Raw genomic sequence first — 18,143 nt, forward strand, 5'->3', positions numbered from 1 at the left:
ATTGTTACTGCAGCAGCATAATTGCTTCTAATTGCTAGGAAGTTGGTTTTGATCTGAACTAATGCTTTTTTCCCCAATGATTTTGCAGACTGGGGCTTGATTGGGATGATTGACTGGGTATAGTTCGGCTTACACAGAATATTCAAGCTGAGATACTGATTTCAAGTTGAGAGAGAAGAGTGCCTCTCCTTTTCCCTCTCAGAAGTCTGAAGACTGGGAGCTGCCAGAGACTAGGTTTACCTTTCTGAAATTTTGCAGCTTTGAGGATATATCCTTCTCTGAAAACTGCTGTCTGGATCTCTCTCCAGAAGAGTTAAAAAGCTGGAAATCTAGCATCACATAAGTATCTTTGGTTTCTGTGCTAACTGGTTCTACAGAAGGGATTTATGCCTATGGGGGATACTGCTAAATTGGAACAATAGAGATAGCCAGCTGTTAAGAATTATACTTTGTCATGTTTAAGTCTTTTAATTGGCAAAATTTATGCTAGTTCTTTTTGTTACATTGTAACTGTGTTGTTAAATAAAGTTTGTTTTTGATAAAAGCTTCCTAGTGGGTCACTTGAATAATGCCTGAAGTGAAACAACTTATGCTCATCCATGCCAAAATCAAATGTAAAAGTTAGAGTCGAGGCTAACTGCATTATATACCTTAAAGTTTCTGATTTGGTCCTTAACAGTCTGTGTTTGTATGTCTACATGTCTGTATGTAACTTTGTGCTTGTGTGAGTCTGTATCTGAGTGTATTCTACACAAAGATCCTCTGTTGGCTCTGAACCAAGTTTTGCTCTGCTACAGGGTGAGTTGAGTAGAGTTACCGCGGGAGTGCTGCTCTCTCACTTACTCACCATCTGAGTCAATGCTGTTCAGGGCAGTTGGAGGAATGACGGACAACTTGCACGGTCCCAGTGGGCACTTTCTGTCCAATTGCTCCTTGCATACATTGTGTACCTGAAAAATAGGGGTACACATTCTTAACCAATGATTTCCCATGCTGACATTCAATAGCTTCCAGCAGGAAAATGCCTGGGTTACTCAAGAGGCACCAGCAGATTGCCACTCTGCACCATTGTGCTGCAATCAGGATTCCTTCCAGGAACGGGAGTCCAATGTCACCATTAACAGCACGTCAGGAAATCCTCTCCCAGTGTGCTCGATTCAGCGAGAACTCATTGATAGATTGAAATGATTCAAAGCTTGCTCATCAGAGTGCCATGTTTAAAAACGTACTTCCTGCCTGTGACATTCATCTATTTAGTTCAGGATATGTTTAACAGATGAAATGAAGTAAGATAGAGAGAGGCTCATGAGAAATCAGTATAGACCAGGCTGAATAGCCTATGTAAACATAAGATGACAGCGGTGGAGTATAAATCAGTCACTGAAGTCTCGAAAAATCCCTCCAAAAACATATACAGCTTGAGTACTCGACATTTGGCAATGCCATCAGCTTCTGATGCAAAGACTGGGCATGTCTTAAACGCCCATGCATCTTCGCAAACAAAGCCCATATCGCCTACTGGACTCCTTGCATCTAGTAATGAGCTACTGTTAAGTTAAACACCCATTTGTGGGGTGAAATCATGAGGCTGACATCTAACGTGAGTGCAGAATGTCGTGGCTGGAAAGGGGATAAGGGGGACAACTTATATGCCGGGCATCTGCAAAGACATGATTTTTGGAGCTGTAAACATGGGGTCATCTTATGTGCCCGATCGATTTGTACACCATGATTGATGATAAATCCATTCAAACACCAGAGATGGATTCTTTACTGGATATAACACTAACCCACTCAAAGTAACCCAATTTCTTCAATGTTTTCTTTGTTATTGTAACTGATTTTACCTTTCTTCTGCTTAATCAATGCTTATTCAGGGAGCTTTATAGAATCTGGTGAACTGGTGCGATAACAATAATCCCTCCCTCAATATCAACAAAACGAAGGAGATAGTCATTGACTTCAGGAAGTGTAGTGGAGAACATGCCCATCTACATCAATGGGGCCGAAATAGAAATGGTCGAAAGCTTCAGGTATTTACGTGTCCAGATCACCAACAGCCTATCCTGGTCCCCCGCTATGCCGACACTATAGTTAAGAAAGCCCACCAATGCCTCTACTTTCCCAGAAGACTAAGGAAATTTCGTTTGCCCAGTACGACTCTCATCAACTTTTCCAGATGCACCATAGAAAGCATTCTTTCAGGATGTATCACAGCTTGGTATGACTCCTGCTCTGCCCAAGATCGCAAGAAACTACAAAGGGTCGTGAATTAGGCCCAGTCTATCACTCAAACCAGCCTTCCACTCATTGACACTGTCTACACTTCCCACTGCCTCGGTAAAGCAGCCAGCATAATTAAGGACCCCACGCACCCCAGACATATTCTCTTCCACCTTCTTCCATCAGGAAAAAGATACAAAAGTCTGAGGACATGTACCAACCTACTCAAGAACTGCTTCTTCCCTGCTGCCATCAGACTTTTGAATGGACCTACCTCACATTAAGTTGATCTTTCTCTACACCCTAGCTATGACTGTAACACTACATTCTGCACTCACTCCTTTCCTTATCTATGAATGGTATGCTTTGTCTGTTTAGTGTGCAAGAAACAATACTTTTCACTGTATACCAATACATGTGACAATAATAAATCAAATCAAAAATCAAATCAAAAGAATTGTGCTATACCTATCCTGGGAGTGTTTGATGGGGACAGTGTAGAGGGACCATCATTTTATATCTAACCGCAATGTTGGTATATTGGACTCGACAGATTGTACTATAAAAAACAGGCCATCCTTCAGTTGGAAAGGAGCTGCTTTAGGATGAAGAGTTGAATCGTAACCCAATCTGCTGTGCTTTGCGGGTTCCTTGTTATTTGATTACTCAGCAGTGTATGTGCTGAGCTCTACACCCTAGCAGTGACATCAGTGTGAGGATTCCAGGAGAAAGCGCTGCCACATGTTTTCAGTCTTAATCTACTGATTGAATTGGCTCAGCCTTTGTATTATACAATGCTTCTTGAATGTTCACTTAAGTGAACGCAGGGCCCAAAGGAAATGATTGTTTTGGCAACTGCTGTCGGATATATTGTGATCGATGTCTCTGCCCCAATCGCAGCCTGATCGAGATGCAGGGGAGCAGAGAAGCAGCAGTTGATGCCATCTCCAATCTGGGTTACCAGACCCTGAGAGTGCAATGTCACCCTGGATGATCTTTACCTCAACCTCATTTATTCAACTGTATTTCCTATCACTCGACACCATACACAACCAAACTCGTATCAATCTCAGAATACTGTCATTCTCACACCATCCACAGCCTTTTGGGGGTGAGTGTATAAATTGAGTCTGTGTCTTTATAAGTTCTGTTTGTGAACAGAATTCCCACTCACCTGAAGAAGGGGCTCAGAGCCTCGAAAGCTTGTGTGGCTTTTGCTACCAAATAAACCTGTTGGACTTTAACCTGGTGTTGTTAAACTTCTTACTGTGATCCCCAAATGCCAGACACAAAGTTTTGGGTACCACACATCAGGAAGGATATGCTAGTCTCGGAAAGTGTACTGTACAAATTCACCAGCATTTTCTCAGGGTTTAAGACGTTCAATTATAAGGACAAATTGTATTATCTTGGCTTGTATAGAGGATTGAGAGGTGCCCTGATCGAGGTGTTTAATGTACTAAAAGGAGTTAATACAGTAAAATAATTTCTTCTGGTGGAGGGGCCCAGAACAAGGGGACATATTCTTAAATTTACAGCTGGACTATTCACGAGCGAATTGAAGAAGTGTTTTTTCACATAATGGATGAGGGAATCTGAAACACTCACCCCCAAAAGGCTGTGGATGGTGTGAGAATGACAGTATTCTGAGATTGATACGAGTTTGGTTGTGTATGGTGTCGAGTGATAGGAAATACAGTTGGATAAATGAGGTTGAGGTAAAGATCAGCCATGATCTCACTGAATGACTAAGTCGACTGATTTTTGGTGAGTGGTTGAGGTAATCCTGTGCAGACAGTTTATTTGGAAAGCTACACTGCTTTAACATTGGAACTTGACATCAACACCGCACCCACTCTGCCCTGACTCCTGCTGATTGAATGCACACGGACATAATCAAAGGACAGACAAGACTGACTGAGCAGTGATTCACCTGACCACCCACACTCAGATACCCTGGCCCTCCCTCCCTCTTTGTCTAATCTCACACATGAGGTGGAGGAAGGTCCATTAATCCATTCTCCAGGAGAGGAGTGGGGAACTGGTAATGAGATACAGCAAGTCTTTCTCCATGTGGCAGTGAATGGGCTACTTTACACAAGGATAGCACATCAGATCCTTACAGATTGCTCGAAAGGTTAGAGGTTAAAGGATGGGGAGAGACAGAATGGGGAAATTAGTGCTGGAGGGACAGAGAGAACATGGAAACTTAGGTGGCAGGGTAGCACATTAGTTTGTTCTGCTGCCTCACAGCACGAGGAACCCACATTCAATTCCAGCCTCGGGTGACTGCGTGGAGTTTGCACATTCTTCCCGCATCTGCCTGGGTTTCCTCTGGGTGCCCTGGTTTCCTCCCACAGTCCAAAGATGTGCAGGTTACGTGGATTGGCCATGCTAAATTGCCTGTTAGTGTCAGGAGGGTTTAGCAGGGCTAACACATGGGGTTACGGGGATAGGACCTGGGTGGGATTGTTGTCGGTTCTGGCTCGATGGGCTGAATGGCCCCCTTCTGCACTGTCGGGATTCCATCATTCTATGAATTGCAATCAAGTGATTGGAGGTTGAAAGAGGAAGAGATGAGAGAGCAATAGAGAGACAGAGGTTTCAGGATCAAAGGATTGGAGCTTGAGTTGGGGGGTAGAGAGAGACTGAGGTGTGGGGGAGAAATGTTTGGAGAATGCGGGATGAGGGAATCTGGAATAGAAGGAGACTGGGGATGAAGGGGGAGATTGGAGAATGAGATCAGGGGATTGGGCACTCTCATCCTTGACATCTCAGACGCAGATGCAGATTGGTAGCACACCCACCAACAATTTTGCCGCTTGTTGAGCGGATTAAATCCCCAGTTCACCAAGATTTGACGTGCCCCTGAGCGACTTGAAGCTCAGTGCACAAGAAACACGGGAGTGCGGATCAACCACTTTTAAATTTTTTGGATTCTAGCTGGGGATAAAAGGGGAATGGAGCTGGATAATGTGTTGGGAGTTTCAGAGAGTGAGTTGAGTTTGTGTTTTGGGATTTTGAGAGAGTGTTTCCTGTGTTGGGCTCAGCACTGTGTGGAGCTCTCAGCACATTGCTGTCCTTTTGTTGGACACTAGAACTCCTCTCATGGTATCTCCAGCATTGACCATTCTGCAGTGTCTTCCAGCACTGGTCATTCTGCAGTGTCTCCCAGCACTGGTCATTCTGCAGTGTCTCCCAGCATTGACCATTCTGCAGTGTCTTCCAGCACTGACCATTCTGCAGTGTCTCCCAGCACTGACCATTCTGCAGTGTCTCCCAGCACTGACCATTCTGCAGTGTCTTCCAGCACTGACCATTCTGCAGTGTCTTCCAGCACTGACCATTCTGCAGTGTCTTCCAGCACTGACCATTCTGCAGTGTCTTCCAGCACTGACCATTCTGCAGTGTCTTCCAGCACTGGTCATTCTGCAGTGTCTCCCAGCACTGGTCATTCTGCAGTGTCTTCCAGCACTGACCATTCTGCAGTGTCTTCCAGCACTGACCATTCTGCAGTGTCTTCCAGCACTGACCATTCTGCAGTGTCTCCCAGCACTGGTCATTCTGCAGTGTCTTCCAGCACCGACCATTCTGCAGTGTCTCCCAGCATTGGTCATTCTGCAGTGTCTTCCAGCACCGACCATTCTGCAGTGTCTCCCAGCGCTGGCTATTCTGCAGTGTCTCCCAGCACTGGTCAGTCTGTAGCCTCTGCATGCCACCTTTAAACTTTGCAGCAGAGCAACGCTGGATGTGGCACCCACCACGTGCCCATCACCCTGACCCTGATGGCCCAATGCTGGCTAGCTATTTAAGTAATATCAGCATATTATCGTGATTCTGAATCATCTCAGGCAGGATCAGGAATCGCAGCCACTTCCAATTCCACCCATCGAGTTTGCATATTGCGCATGAAATTTTGCTCGAGGTCTCCATTACTGACACTAGCTTTTTATTTCAAATGTATTTAATTAACTGAGCTGCAGTGATGGGATTTGAACCCATGTTTCTGGATCATTAGAGCAGGTCTGAGGATGATTGATTCAGTAACATAACAACTATGCTATCATATCCATCTAATTATATAGCTTCTGCTGCTACACAGACTGAGAGCCTCCATCTGAGCACAGGCTGTGTATGCAGCCCAGCTAGGGTGACAATTAAATCGATTTCTGAGTCGGGGACCAGCTGTCCCATTTCAATTCAATCCTTATGATTCTCTGACTCTTTCTCCTGCTTTTCTCAGAAGCAAGTGCATCAACTGAATGATGCCTAAGCAATTCAACCTGTAGCACATGGGCATAGTGAATCTTATGGATTGAGCAGACAGAGAAACATCAAGAGGGGTGGATCACAAGCCCATAGAAGAGCCTCCTCAATTAGTCTTTTATTCATGTTAATAGAAGGTTAATAAAAATCCATGCCAGACCGTGGGCTGTTCAAAGATTTGGGAACACTTACATTTCTGAGTCAAAAGTTCATGGGTCCACTCCAGAAACTGGAACCCATAATCCATACTGACCCTCCAAGTGCAATACTGAGGGAGTGCAGCACTGTCTGAGGCGACGCTAAGCGGAGACATGAAAAGTTCCTGCTACACTATTTTGAAGAAGAGCAGGCAGTTCTCCCTTGTGTCCTGGCCAATTGATCCTCCAACCAACATCACTTCAAACAGATTGTTATTACCGTTTGTGGGAATTTGTTGTGCACAAGTTGGCTGTATCGAGGATGTCCTGAAGGAAGATACACACGCACACACACACAAGCCCACTCATGTGCACATGCATGTGCACCTGCACACACACACTCATACAAACACAGACTCAGTCTCATACACACACTCACACACAGACAATCACATAGGAACACATGTCTACACTCTACTGATGCGCGCACGCACGCACACACAAAAGTTTGTTCTAACTTGATTCCCAGGGAGATGAAAATCTATCCAATATATTTCTGTTTACTATGCACACAGAGCCACCTGGATAAATTGTCACTTTAAAAGCTCAAAGTCAATCATTGTAATTACCATTTTTAAAAATCAGAGTTAATCACAAATGTGAATGTCTGTATTATTAAAAATGCCCACACATTGCCCTGTAAAGCATCAGAACAATACAGAACTCTTACAATTGCTTTGCACCACAGGCACCTCCAGTCCTGCAGCCTCCTCACACTCCCACAAGCCTTGTCGCAGACGGCACATCTGGCACTGACTGGCAGATTCCCCTCCAGCCACTGGTGAGGCATGGCAACCTGCAACAGAGGAGAGATTGCAGTAAGTTCAAGGACACCATAGCTGGGAAAACCTCAATCAAACCAGTGCACACTATATATCCCTGGATTAATTAATTATGAGTAAAAAGTGACAGAAACATCAGCAGGCTTGTAATCAACACATTACAGGATATTTGTTACAGCTCTAATGCAGCCCAGTAATCCCCTCCACAGTATTCATGTCTCACCTCATTGTTAATTGATCTATTGATATAGTTATTAGTGGAAGATCAGCCCCGTGTGCATACTGTACTTAAATATCTTTATGTTTATAGGTTTTAAAGTTCAAAGTCAATGTGGAGGTTTCTACAATCTGGGAGGAGTTTCAACCCCTGGATATTTTCCCCCATTTCTCTCCTTTTCTGCTCAACTTGCATAGTGTTTCATTTCTAGCTGGGAAGTGTCGCTGGTCCATCTCTCCGTCCATACCACTCTGGGTTGTATGGTCATGTCTGGGGACACTGGCTGTTCATAGCTACATAGAATAGGTCAGATGAAAATGATGAGGTTTGAATGTAAGGAGAAATGGTTGGTGAGGTGAGGTAATCAAGATCTTATATTATCATGTCATTTTTGTTGATGCATCATTTAAAAACTGAGAGTCTATTTATAGTAAGCAGCCCCTCCTTCTCATGTATTCTATTTTTAAATTCTCCAATAATAAGCTCTCGATTCGACTTACCCCTTCTTCATCTTCAATGATGTCATTTCCTACGGAGGCCAGTGTGGTCCACTTGCAGTTGTTGATTGCTCTGACAGCACATCGCTTATGAGCTTTAAACTTACACACTGTCAATTAAAAAGAGGCACTCATTAGTGAGAACCCTCTTAAAGCCCGGACTCACCAAATAATCAGCCTTACAGTTTCATATTGAGAACCATGCTCCAGAGATCTGACACACACTGAGGTCACACGCGGTCTGAGGCCGCACACGGTCCGAGGCAGTATTAAACTGATATATTTACAGTATTCACAGCGTCACCAGCACATGCTCATGGCCACCAACCATCATAGCCTCAACAGTCAATCTGACTCTGCAATAACAGCTGATATTGATACAGTGCCTTTAACATAATAAAAAGCCCCAAAGACACTTCACATGAGCTTTATAATGCCAAATCTGACATCAAGTTACATGAAGGAATGTTAAGGTTGATGAACACAAGTACCATAAATAGGTTCAGGTTATCAGCTCTATTGAAACCATACTCTGGGAGACATCATTAAAGGATTTTCTGCCTCCAACCAACTCTTACTCTCTCCCACTTCCTCCACCCCTCCCCATCCCTCAATGACTGGTGAATTAATATGGTGAGTGCAACACCCACAATCCTCTGCATTCCTCCTCCCCCCCATACCCATAACCCCACACATTTTACTATAGTTAATCCATCTAACTTGCACATCTTTGAGTTACGGGAGGAAACCGGAGCATCTGGAGAAACTCTACACAGGCAATCATCCAAGGCCCGATCGAGGGTCCCTGGCACTGTGAGGCAGCAGGGCTAACCACTGGTATCTGATGTCAGGATATAAATTATTTCATTCATTCCAAATCGAGTCACACTGATCTGTACTGAGAATGGTTCTATTCATCCTACAATTTACACTGTCGAGGATTGTGCTCACTGGTGTTTGAGTGGATTGTTTTGACACTTCTGGCACACTGCACCTATCAGTATGGAGATTGGGCAGTGGGTGGAGACCCTGCTTCTGAAGCCAAAGCTCTAGATTCAATCCCATTCCAGGACTTGATGGTCGACGAAGGTGGATCCAAAATGTCTTTCCAATATATGGTAGGCAGTCAGAGTGGGGAAGATTACTGTTCAGCCATGTGATGGAAAGAAATGGGAGCCTTCGCTATCAGTAGCTTCAGGCTACAGGAATTTTAAAATAGATCCATTCTTTCCCAGCTGCTGCAATGTTTAATGATGTTCATGTTTCAGTAATTAAGGCAATTTAATTCTTAATGCTGATAATACATTTATGCCCTAATCACAACCCCAGTCTCGTGCTGGACTTGCTCATTCTTTCCAAATTGACTCAATCTTACAGCAATGTCCCAGTGAATCCCACTTACCTTCACAAGAGAGCCCGTGAGAGGTCATTCCCGAGAGGGCCTCCCGGCACACATTACAGAAGGTGGGTCGGGCATGGGACGTAGCGTACCAGTTGTGCATCCCTGAGAAATGTTCCATGTTCAGCTGATTTGCCTAAGGAAGTGTAAGGGCAAAGGAGTTAAGTTTGAATGTCAGAAGGCGGCTGTCAAATGGAAAGATGAAAAATGCACAATCAGGTGAAGCAAAACCAGTCATGGTCACGTGGCACTGCCCTGCGCAAGGTGAATGAGCTGGTGACTAAGTAACATCACTTGGTGTGTGAAAGACACTCAACATTTTACATGGCTGTTTTGAAACATAAATGAGCATTCATCCATCCATCCTTTTTCTTCCACAGCCTTTCCCCGAAAATGGACTCTTCCCAACTATTTAAATTCCTTCCACAGCTCATGTACACTCTCTCCTATATTTAAGTGAACTTACATATTTAATCAGCGTTGACGGTCTGTGTGCATTCCGTCTATCATCAACTCTATCCCATACATATTTCATCTCATTTCCACAGCTCATGGACATTCTACCCTATCATGGGCACACACACACACACATTAATGCATGTGTGAGCACATGCACGTGCACGCACACACGTGTGAAGAGAACTGACACTCTTTACCTCATAATTCTCCAGTTTCTGAACAGATTTCAGTGCCGTGATCCAATCTTCCATCTCCTTTCTATTCTCCGCACACAGGATTAATTTTCTGAAAGGTGTTATGACCTGAAAAGAATCTTCAATTTAGAATAAAGAATACTTTTCCTGAAGCAGTCTACTATTAATCCTGGGTATCTCTGTCCTATTACATCAGGAGTTAGAAACAGTTAGTCTGGATGTCACAGAATACAGGAACAGGCACTATAGTTAGTTTCATCGCCATAGACACCATGTGGAACTAACAAATGTCTAATGACAACAAAAGATTCTCATTGCATAACAATGGAGTTTTCAATGTACAGCAAGGGCCCAGAGATGGAGGCTGGTTGAGCTGAAGTTATTTTCCTTAGAGCAGGGAAGGCCGAGGGGAGACTTGACTGAGGTGTACAAGATCATGAGGGACTTAGAGAGAGAAGATAGGAAGAAACTTTTCCTCTATTAGAGGGGTTAATAACTAGGGGCCATAAAATTTAAGGAGATTTAGAGGGGATTTGAGTAAAAGCTTTTTCGCCCAGAGGGTGGTTTTCACCCAAAGAGTGGTGGGAATCTGAAACTCACTGTCCGAAAGAGTGGTAGAGGTGGGAACCCTCACAACATTTAAGAAGCATTTAGATGAGCACTTGAAATGCCATAGCATAAAAGGCTACAGACCAAGTGTGAAAAATGGGATTAAAATAGATAGGCGCTTGATGGTCGGAGCCGACACGGTGGGCCGGAGGGCCACTTTCTGTGCTGTAAAGCTCAATGAGAATTGGGGAAACTCAAAGTCGTCATACATTGTAAAACAATCTACTGGGAACACAACTGGAACAGAGCAGTCAGTGAGTTTAGATTGGAAAACTGAGAAACAAAGGAAAACAAATGAAATAGAGGTGTATAAGATGTTGAGAGGTATTGATAGAGTGGATTCTCAGAGGCTTTTACCCAGGGCTGAAATGGTCACGAGAAGCCACAGGTTTAGGGTGCAGGGGAGTAGATATAGAGGAGATGTTAGGGGTAAGTTTTTCACTCAGAGGGTGGTGGGTGCGTGGAATCGGCTGCTGGTAGTGGTGGTGGGAGTGGATTCGATTGAGTCTTTTAAGAGACTTTTGGATAGGTTCATGGAGGTTAGTAAGATAGAGGGTTATAGATGAGCCTAGAAAGTAAGGAAATTGTTTGGCGCAACTTGTGGGCCGAAGGGCCTGTTTGTGCTGTAGCTTTTCTATGTTCTATGTTCTAAGTGAATTATGTTAGAGGCCTCGGAAGTTGGGTAAAGGTGAAGGGAGTCTGAACTTGCCAAGGCCAGCAATGGACAGCTGCTGCAAATCTGATTGGCTGGCCTTCATTTGAATCCAGATTTCCAGTGTTGGAAGTTTGTATTATGACTGCTCCATTACTAACTCGCAGAGAAGGGAATGTTATCAGGAGGCAAAGCAAATGGAAATCTATTAAATAGAGCCAGTGCTGGAATGACTGATTCAAAAAGATCATTAGTTCCAGCACATGTTGCTGGAACACCAGGCTGTTATGACTCAGTTAGTACCCTTCTCATCTCTGAATCAGAAGGTCATGGATTCAAGTTCCACTCCAGAGGCATAAGCATATAATCTAGACTAACACTCCCAGTGCAGTACTGAGGGGTTGTTTCACCGTTAGAGATGTCATCTTCCTGGTGCTTATTGAACAGTTTGACTCTCACGAGATCAGGCTTGTCGAACACAGCCTGCAGGCCACCACCCAGCCTCTCTATCTAGCCCAGGACTCCATGTTTAAAATAATGAGATCAACGATTCTTCAAAACACCGCTCCTCCAATCATGGGCCATCTCTCTCCCATGTTTGCTGTGGCTGCAAACATTAGTGAGCCAATCAGCAGCAAACGTAGGTGATGACCAGTCTCTGATTGAATGAGCGGCTTTCTTCAGCATCAGGTTTGAAAGTATAGCACGATGGCAATGGAAAGTCTGCTGGGGAGGGAGGAAGAGTCAAAGTGGCTGCTAGGCAGGGGGAAAATGTCTGCCCCGGACTGCCTGCTGAGCGGAGGAGGGAAAAGTGGCTGCTGAACGGGGGGACGGAGCATTTATTTACAGGTCGGATGGGAGCAATTACTGGGCAGGGGGAAGGGGGAAGAGTCTGGCTGCTGGGTGGGGGGAATAGGGGCAGCATCACAGGGAGAAGAGAGTGCATGTGAGTGTGTGTGTACATGTATGCATGTGTGTGTACATGTATGCATGTATGTGTACGTGTATGCATGTGCGTGTGCATGTGCATCCAGTCTCAGGGTTTGCACTCACGCTCACCCTCACCAATCAACGCACACAGTGGGTGATGGTGAGTAAATAAGTATCCTGAGACTGATGGGGAGCTGGTAAAACACAATTTGGACCCTCTCACACTCGAATGGTCATTTTTATTAATTACTCTTTATTTTAAATTATCGATTTATTGCTGTGACTTGCTTTATTTTTGCTCAACAAATTGTCTCTTTTCTTCACATCTCAACATTTTATTGAAATGTGTGTTTAATGTTGGACTAAACCCTATTTTTTAAAAAATTTGCCCATCAGACCCTTGAGTGAAAAGAAAATTGAAACATGGTCCCTCGCATGTAAAGGTTAGACAAGCTTGGCTGAGTCTGTAATCCCCACAGTCTGCCTGGACTTGCAGAGTCTCACTGGCTGTCCTGTCTGGAGACAATACACATCTCTTTAACCTGTCTTAATGCTCTCTCCACTCACATTGTTTGTGCCTTTAAGACTTGATTAGCTGTAAGTATTCGCATTCCAACAACTATTCTGTAAATTGAGTTTGTGTCTTTATATGCCCTGTTTGTGAACAAAATTCCCACTCACCTGAAGAAGGAGCTTAAGGGTCCGAAAGCTTGTGGCTTTTGCTACCAAATAAACCTCTTGGACTTTAACCTGCTGTTGTTAAACTTCTTACTGAGAGAGAATGTGCCAGAGGTTTACACAGATGTGACTCACAGAACTGAATCATTCTAACAGACATGAAATAACTTTACTATTGTATGCAGGACCTTTTTTTAGAAAGAGATTGATAGGGGCTTTGACGTGCATGCCTGAAGATGCCTTTCAAGTTATGAGTATATGACAGTACAGCAGTCACTACTCAAGGGAGAGGTCAAGCCAGGAATAAGCAGCAACTTACAGTAAAACTGTTGTTAATGTTTTTTGTGCTTGTCTCAGCGACACTGGCATTAGACAGGTCCACCTCATCGAATATTAAGGACTGGAATGAAAGAAAAAGAACGATCAGAGTACAGGGTGTACCAAGCGCAGAACTCAGGGTACAGATGAATCAGACTACAGGCTAAATCAAAATACAGATACATCAAAATACAAGCTTTGTCAGAATGCAGGCTACGTTGGAATACAGGCTGAACCAGGAATCTGAAAACATAGAACTGTGAAAAATTATATTCTCAGGAATAATAATATCAGGAAATTATATTATTAGGAATGATATTATCAGGAATAATGTCAGGAATAAAAACATCAGGCATGACATCAGGGTGGCACAGTGGTTAGCACTGCTGCCTCACAGCGCCAGGGTCCCGGGTTCAATTCCGGCCTCGGGTCACTGTCTGTGTGGAGTTTGCACATTCTCCCCGTGTCTGCGTGGGTTTCCTCTGGGTGCTCCGGTTTCCTCCCACAGTCCAAAGATGTGCAGGTTAAGTTGATTGGCCATGCTAAATTGACCCTAGTGTCAGGGGGATTAGCTAGGGTAAAGGTGTAGAGTTATGGGAATAAGGTCCTGGCTGGGATTGTGGTCGGTACAGACTCGATGGGTCAAATGGCCTCCTTCTGTACTGTTGGGATTCTATTTTATGGATATTGTCAGGAATAAAATCGTCAGGAATGATAACGTCAGGAATCATATCAGCAATAACAATATGAGGATTAATAGTCATGAATAATAATGTCAGCAATGCTAGTGTCGGGAATAATACTAGATTAATAATGATATCATTAGCAATGGGATTGCCAAGATTGGTCTTTATTCCTGTCCCTTTGAATAAACCTAGTTCTGTTGCTTCAGTATTTGTTAGCCAATGGCATTCCTAATTTGGCGGTATGGTGGCACAGCGGTTAGCACTGCTGCCGCACAGCGCCAGGGACCCGGGTTCGATTCCCGGCTTGGGTCACTGTTTGTGTGGAGTTTGCACATTCTCCACGTGTCTGCGTGGGTTTCCTCCGGGTGCTCCGGTTTCCTCCCATAGTCCGAAAAACGTGCTGGTTAGGTGGAATGCCCATGCTAAATTCTCCCTCAGTGTATCCGAACAGGCACCAGAGTGTGGCGACTAGGGGATTTTCACAGTAAATGTAAATCTACTTGTGACTAATAAATAAACTTTAAACTTTAACTTTGACACTTCATCACATGAACTTTGGCCAGTGCTGTGCTAACTCTGTTTTGAGATGCAGGCTATTTGAACGCAGACATGAGGAACAAAGCACACACTCATCTGACAGTTGCTGAAGGCAGCACCACAGACAGGGGAATTGTTCTTTGCCTGCTCCTTGCCACCTCTAAGAAAACAAGAAGTTGCACATTCAGAGCAGCTCCCTCTGTCCATCATCTTTCACACCCACACTTTGTAATCTTATTCCTCCTTGGTGCTGCCCTCTCTCCAGTTCCCTGCAGGTCAGAGTGGAGGGCCACTTCCCGAGGTGTGACTGTTATTCCATTCACAACAACACAGCATCCAATCGTTCAAATAGCAACAAGGTGATCTGTTTAGTGATGTTCGTTGAGAGCTAAATATTGCGTAAAGCATCGCGAACTCCCCTGCTCTCCTAATCACAGTGAGATCTCTTACATGTACTTGAGAGGGGAGATAGGGTCTTGGTTTATTGTTCCATCTAAAAGATGGTATTTTTGACAGTGCAACACTCCCTTGGTGCTGTCCTGAAGTTGTCACTACTCTGATCCAGAGATGTGGTTTAAGCTTGATATCACTTTGAAGAATAGGGAAAGAGTGCAGCGCTAGGTGGGTTGAAGAGTGCAACATTGTCGGAGATATCATCCTGTGGGAGAGACTTTATGGTGGTGCACATTCTGCCTGGTCAGCTGCTTCTGCTGGAAAATAAGATCCTATGTCACTGTTAGAGGAAAAAAAGGGGAGATTTCCTAATGTCCTGAACAACTTTACTCACTCAATCGCCACAGGAACATTCCATCCCATTACTGTTCCTGTGCTTTTTCCGTATCACAACATTCACCACAGCATCCAAGGTCATTAACCATTTGGAAAATTGTTTGCAATAACTCTGGTATGACAAAAAGGTGGTCCAAATGCAGAAATATTATTGCTTTATTGAGGGTTGATTTGGTGCAGCTCAGAGTGTTAGTGAAGGAACTTTCTGAGTATGAGTGAGATTCCTTGTCAGTTCATGAGCAAGTATTGAACAAAAATGCCTCATCATCTTGCTATAGCTGAAAGATATGCCCAGTGCCAGTCCTGCTTGCTTTACCTTTGAGTCTTTGGCCCAGTATAGCTTTCGCCCTCTGAGCTTAAAGTATCTTTTCTTCCATCTTTGAAATGAGCTGGTCTGCTTCAGTAACAATCCTTCATTTATGCTTTTCTGTAAAAGAAGAATATTAAAAAAAACACCCTGAGTAAATCTGAGGAAAGATGTAGCACAGTGTGGAATGCAGTGGATTTTTACACTGTTCATTAAAGAATGCAGTTACTGGAAGTTCAATGGATTGTATTCGATGGATTATGAGGCAGTTAATTTTATTGCTCTTTGTTGACCTTTGTCACTGCAAGTTTCATTCCTGTTTGTTAGCCTGTTTGTCTGCAGACAATGTATCTCAAAAACCAGTGGATAGATTTCATCGAATCATAGAATTCTACAGTGCAGAAGGACATCATTTGGTCCATCGCGTCTGCACTGACCACAATCCCACCCTGGCCGTATCCCCTTAACCTCATGCATTTACCCTAGCTACTCCCCCTGACACTAAGGGGCAATTTAGCATGGCTATTCCACCTAACCCGCACATCTTTGGGCTGTGGAAGAAACCGAAGCATCCAGAGGAAACCCACAAAGACATGGGGAGAATGTGCAAACCCCACATAGACAATGACCCAACCCGGGAATCGAACCTGGGTCCCCGATGCTGTGAGGCAGCAGTGCTAACCACTGTGCCACCCGATTTCAATGAAACATGGTACACAGATAGGGAATGGCCCATGGAAAAACTGATTCATTTTTGGAGAAGATGCAGATCTGAATCCGGATCTTGGATTTTTTTTGAAGGATCCATTAATATTGGGAAATAGAGCAAATTGATTTTTGTTTTTAGAATGTTGGGGGTTTGTTTTATTTAGAATGTTGTTGATCATTTTAGAATGGTGTGGATTGCCTCAGCTGCTGGGATGGAATTTGTCACAACTGTCAAAGTGTGAGCAGAGTTTTCAAAGCAGGTTGATGGATGTTAATGGAGCTGAAGCCTCCTCAGTGAGCTGGAAGCTTTTAATGAAAATATTTTGTTTTACAGCTTTGCGGCTACAAAGACGAACAGGGAAAAGCCTCAAGGAACAGCTGCGTAATTGTAATAAAGGAACAGCAGTAGAATCCATTCAAATTGTCTTTGTTTGGCAGAGATATGAGCTCTTCAGCCTGCTCTCTTCATTTGTTAGACCATGCAAAATAACAGACTAAGGTCACACCCAGATTTTTCTCTATACATATGATGCAAATTTAACAATACCCAATCCTGTAGAACAGTCATGCCCAGTTCTGTGGAATAGGTTTGTTGTAAGATTGAAGAAGAAAATTAAGTACAGGTGATAGCTATGTGAGGCCGAGTATATATATTTCAGATACAGTCTGTTCCATGCAGGGATGGTTCAACAAATACAAGATTTGGTCTCCTTCTTTAAAAAAGGTAGAATTGCATTTGAAGTAGTTCAGAGAAGGTTTGCTTGATTCATTCCACGGATGAAGGCTTTGTCTCAAGAAAGGTTGGCCAGGCTCAAGCTATACCCATTGGAGTTTAGAAGAATGAGAGGTGCTCTTATTGAAGCAAGTCTGATCCAGAGGGATTTGATATGATGGATATCAACAGGATGTTTACACTTGTGGGAGAGACTGGAATCAGGGCACAAAATTTAATAATAAGAAGTCTACTGTTTAAGATTGAGATGAGAAGAAGTTATTTTTCTCTCAAAGGGTGGTTGGTATTGGATTTCTCTTCCCCAGAGAGCAACACAGGCTGGGTCATTTATTCAAGGCACAGTTAGGCATTTCTTTTGATAGACAAGGTGGTCAAAGGTTATAGTTGGAAGACAGGAAAGTAAAGTTGGAACACAATCAGATCACCCATGGTCTTATTGATCATGGGGGAGCAGGTTGGAAGGGTTGAATGGCCTATTCCTTCTCCTATGTCCCCATGTTTCTGTCAACAAATGCTTTAAATGTGACAGAACAATGGAACATTCTGGAAACGCACAGCGAGGCTGGTCAGTATTAGTAAAGGGAAAAGACAGGTTCTGACATTTCAACTGCACAAATCTTCCTCTGGCAGGTTGTCTGACCAGTAATGTTTGTCTCACTTTCTCTGTCGTATCCTCTTGGTATGTTGGTAGCCAGAGACATATCGGGGGTGATCTTACCATGGGTGGGGCGAGCCGGTAAGATCACGCAAAAGCCGGGAAATCAGGTTGTGCCCGATTTCCCACCTCTCGCAATCTCACCAGCACTGGATATCCGGCAAGATTAGCGGGGAGGGAGCAAGGGGAGGTGGGGGAGCAGTCGGTCTAGGCAGCAAGTTGATGGGGAGGGGTGCAATATTTCTGGCCGGTGCAGGACAGGGATGGGGGGGGGGATGTGCTGGTTTGAGGCTGGCTGCAAAAGCAG

At 44.0% G+C, this 18,143-nt stretch overlaps 1 protein-coding gene across 5 annotated transcripts in view; it reads right to left on the reverse strand.

Moving 5' to 3' along the window:
• The window catches only part of LOC144492797 (diacylglycerol kinase eta-like), a 205,306-nt gene that overhangs the window by 56,908 nt on the left and 130,255 nt on the right, over positions 1-18,143 (reverse strand). For all 5 annotated transcript variants that reach the window (XM_078211232.1, XM_078211233.1, XM_078211229.1 and 2 more), the window contains exons 2-8: positions 15,750-15,860; positions 13,423-13,503; positions 10,238-10,342; positions 9,585-9,717; positions 8,186-8,292; positions 7,357-7,482; positions 848-950 (exon numbers count right to left, since the gene is read on the reverse strand). In XM_078211232.1, coding sequence (XP_078067358.1) covers positions 848-950; positions 7,357-7,482; positions 8,186-8,292; positions 9,585-9,717; positions 10,238-10,342; positions 13,423-13,503; positions 15,750-15,860 — 766 coding nt within the window. The remainder of the gene's footprint in view (positions 1-847; positions 951-7,356; positions 7,483-8,185; positions 8,293-9,584; positions 9,718-10,237; positions 10,343-13,422; positions 13,504-15,749; positions 15,861-18,143) is intronic.

Source organism: Mustelus asterias, chromosome 4, assembly GCF_964213995.1.
Source record: "Mustelus asterias chromosome 4, sMusAst1.hap1.1, whole genome shotgun sequence".
NCBI lineage: Eukaryota > Metazoa > Chordata > Chondrichthyes > Carcharhiniformes > Triakidae > Mustelus > Mustelus asterias.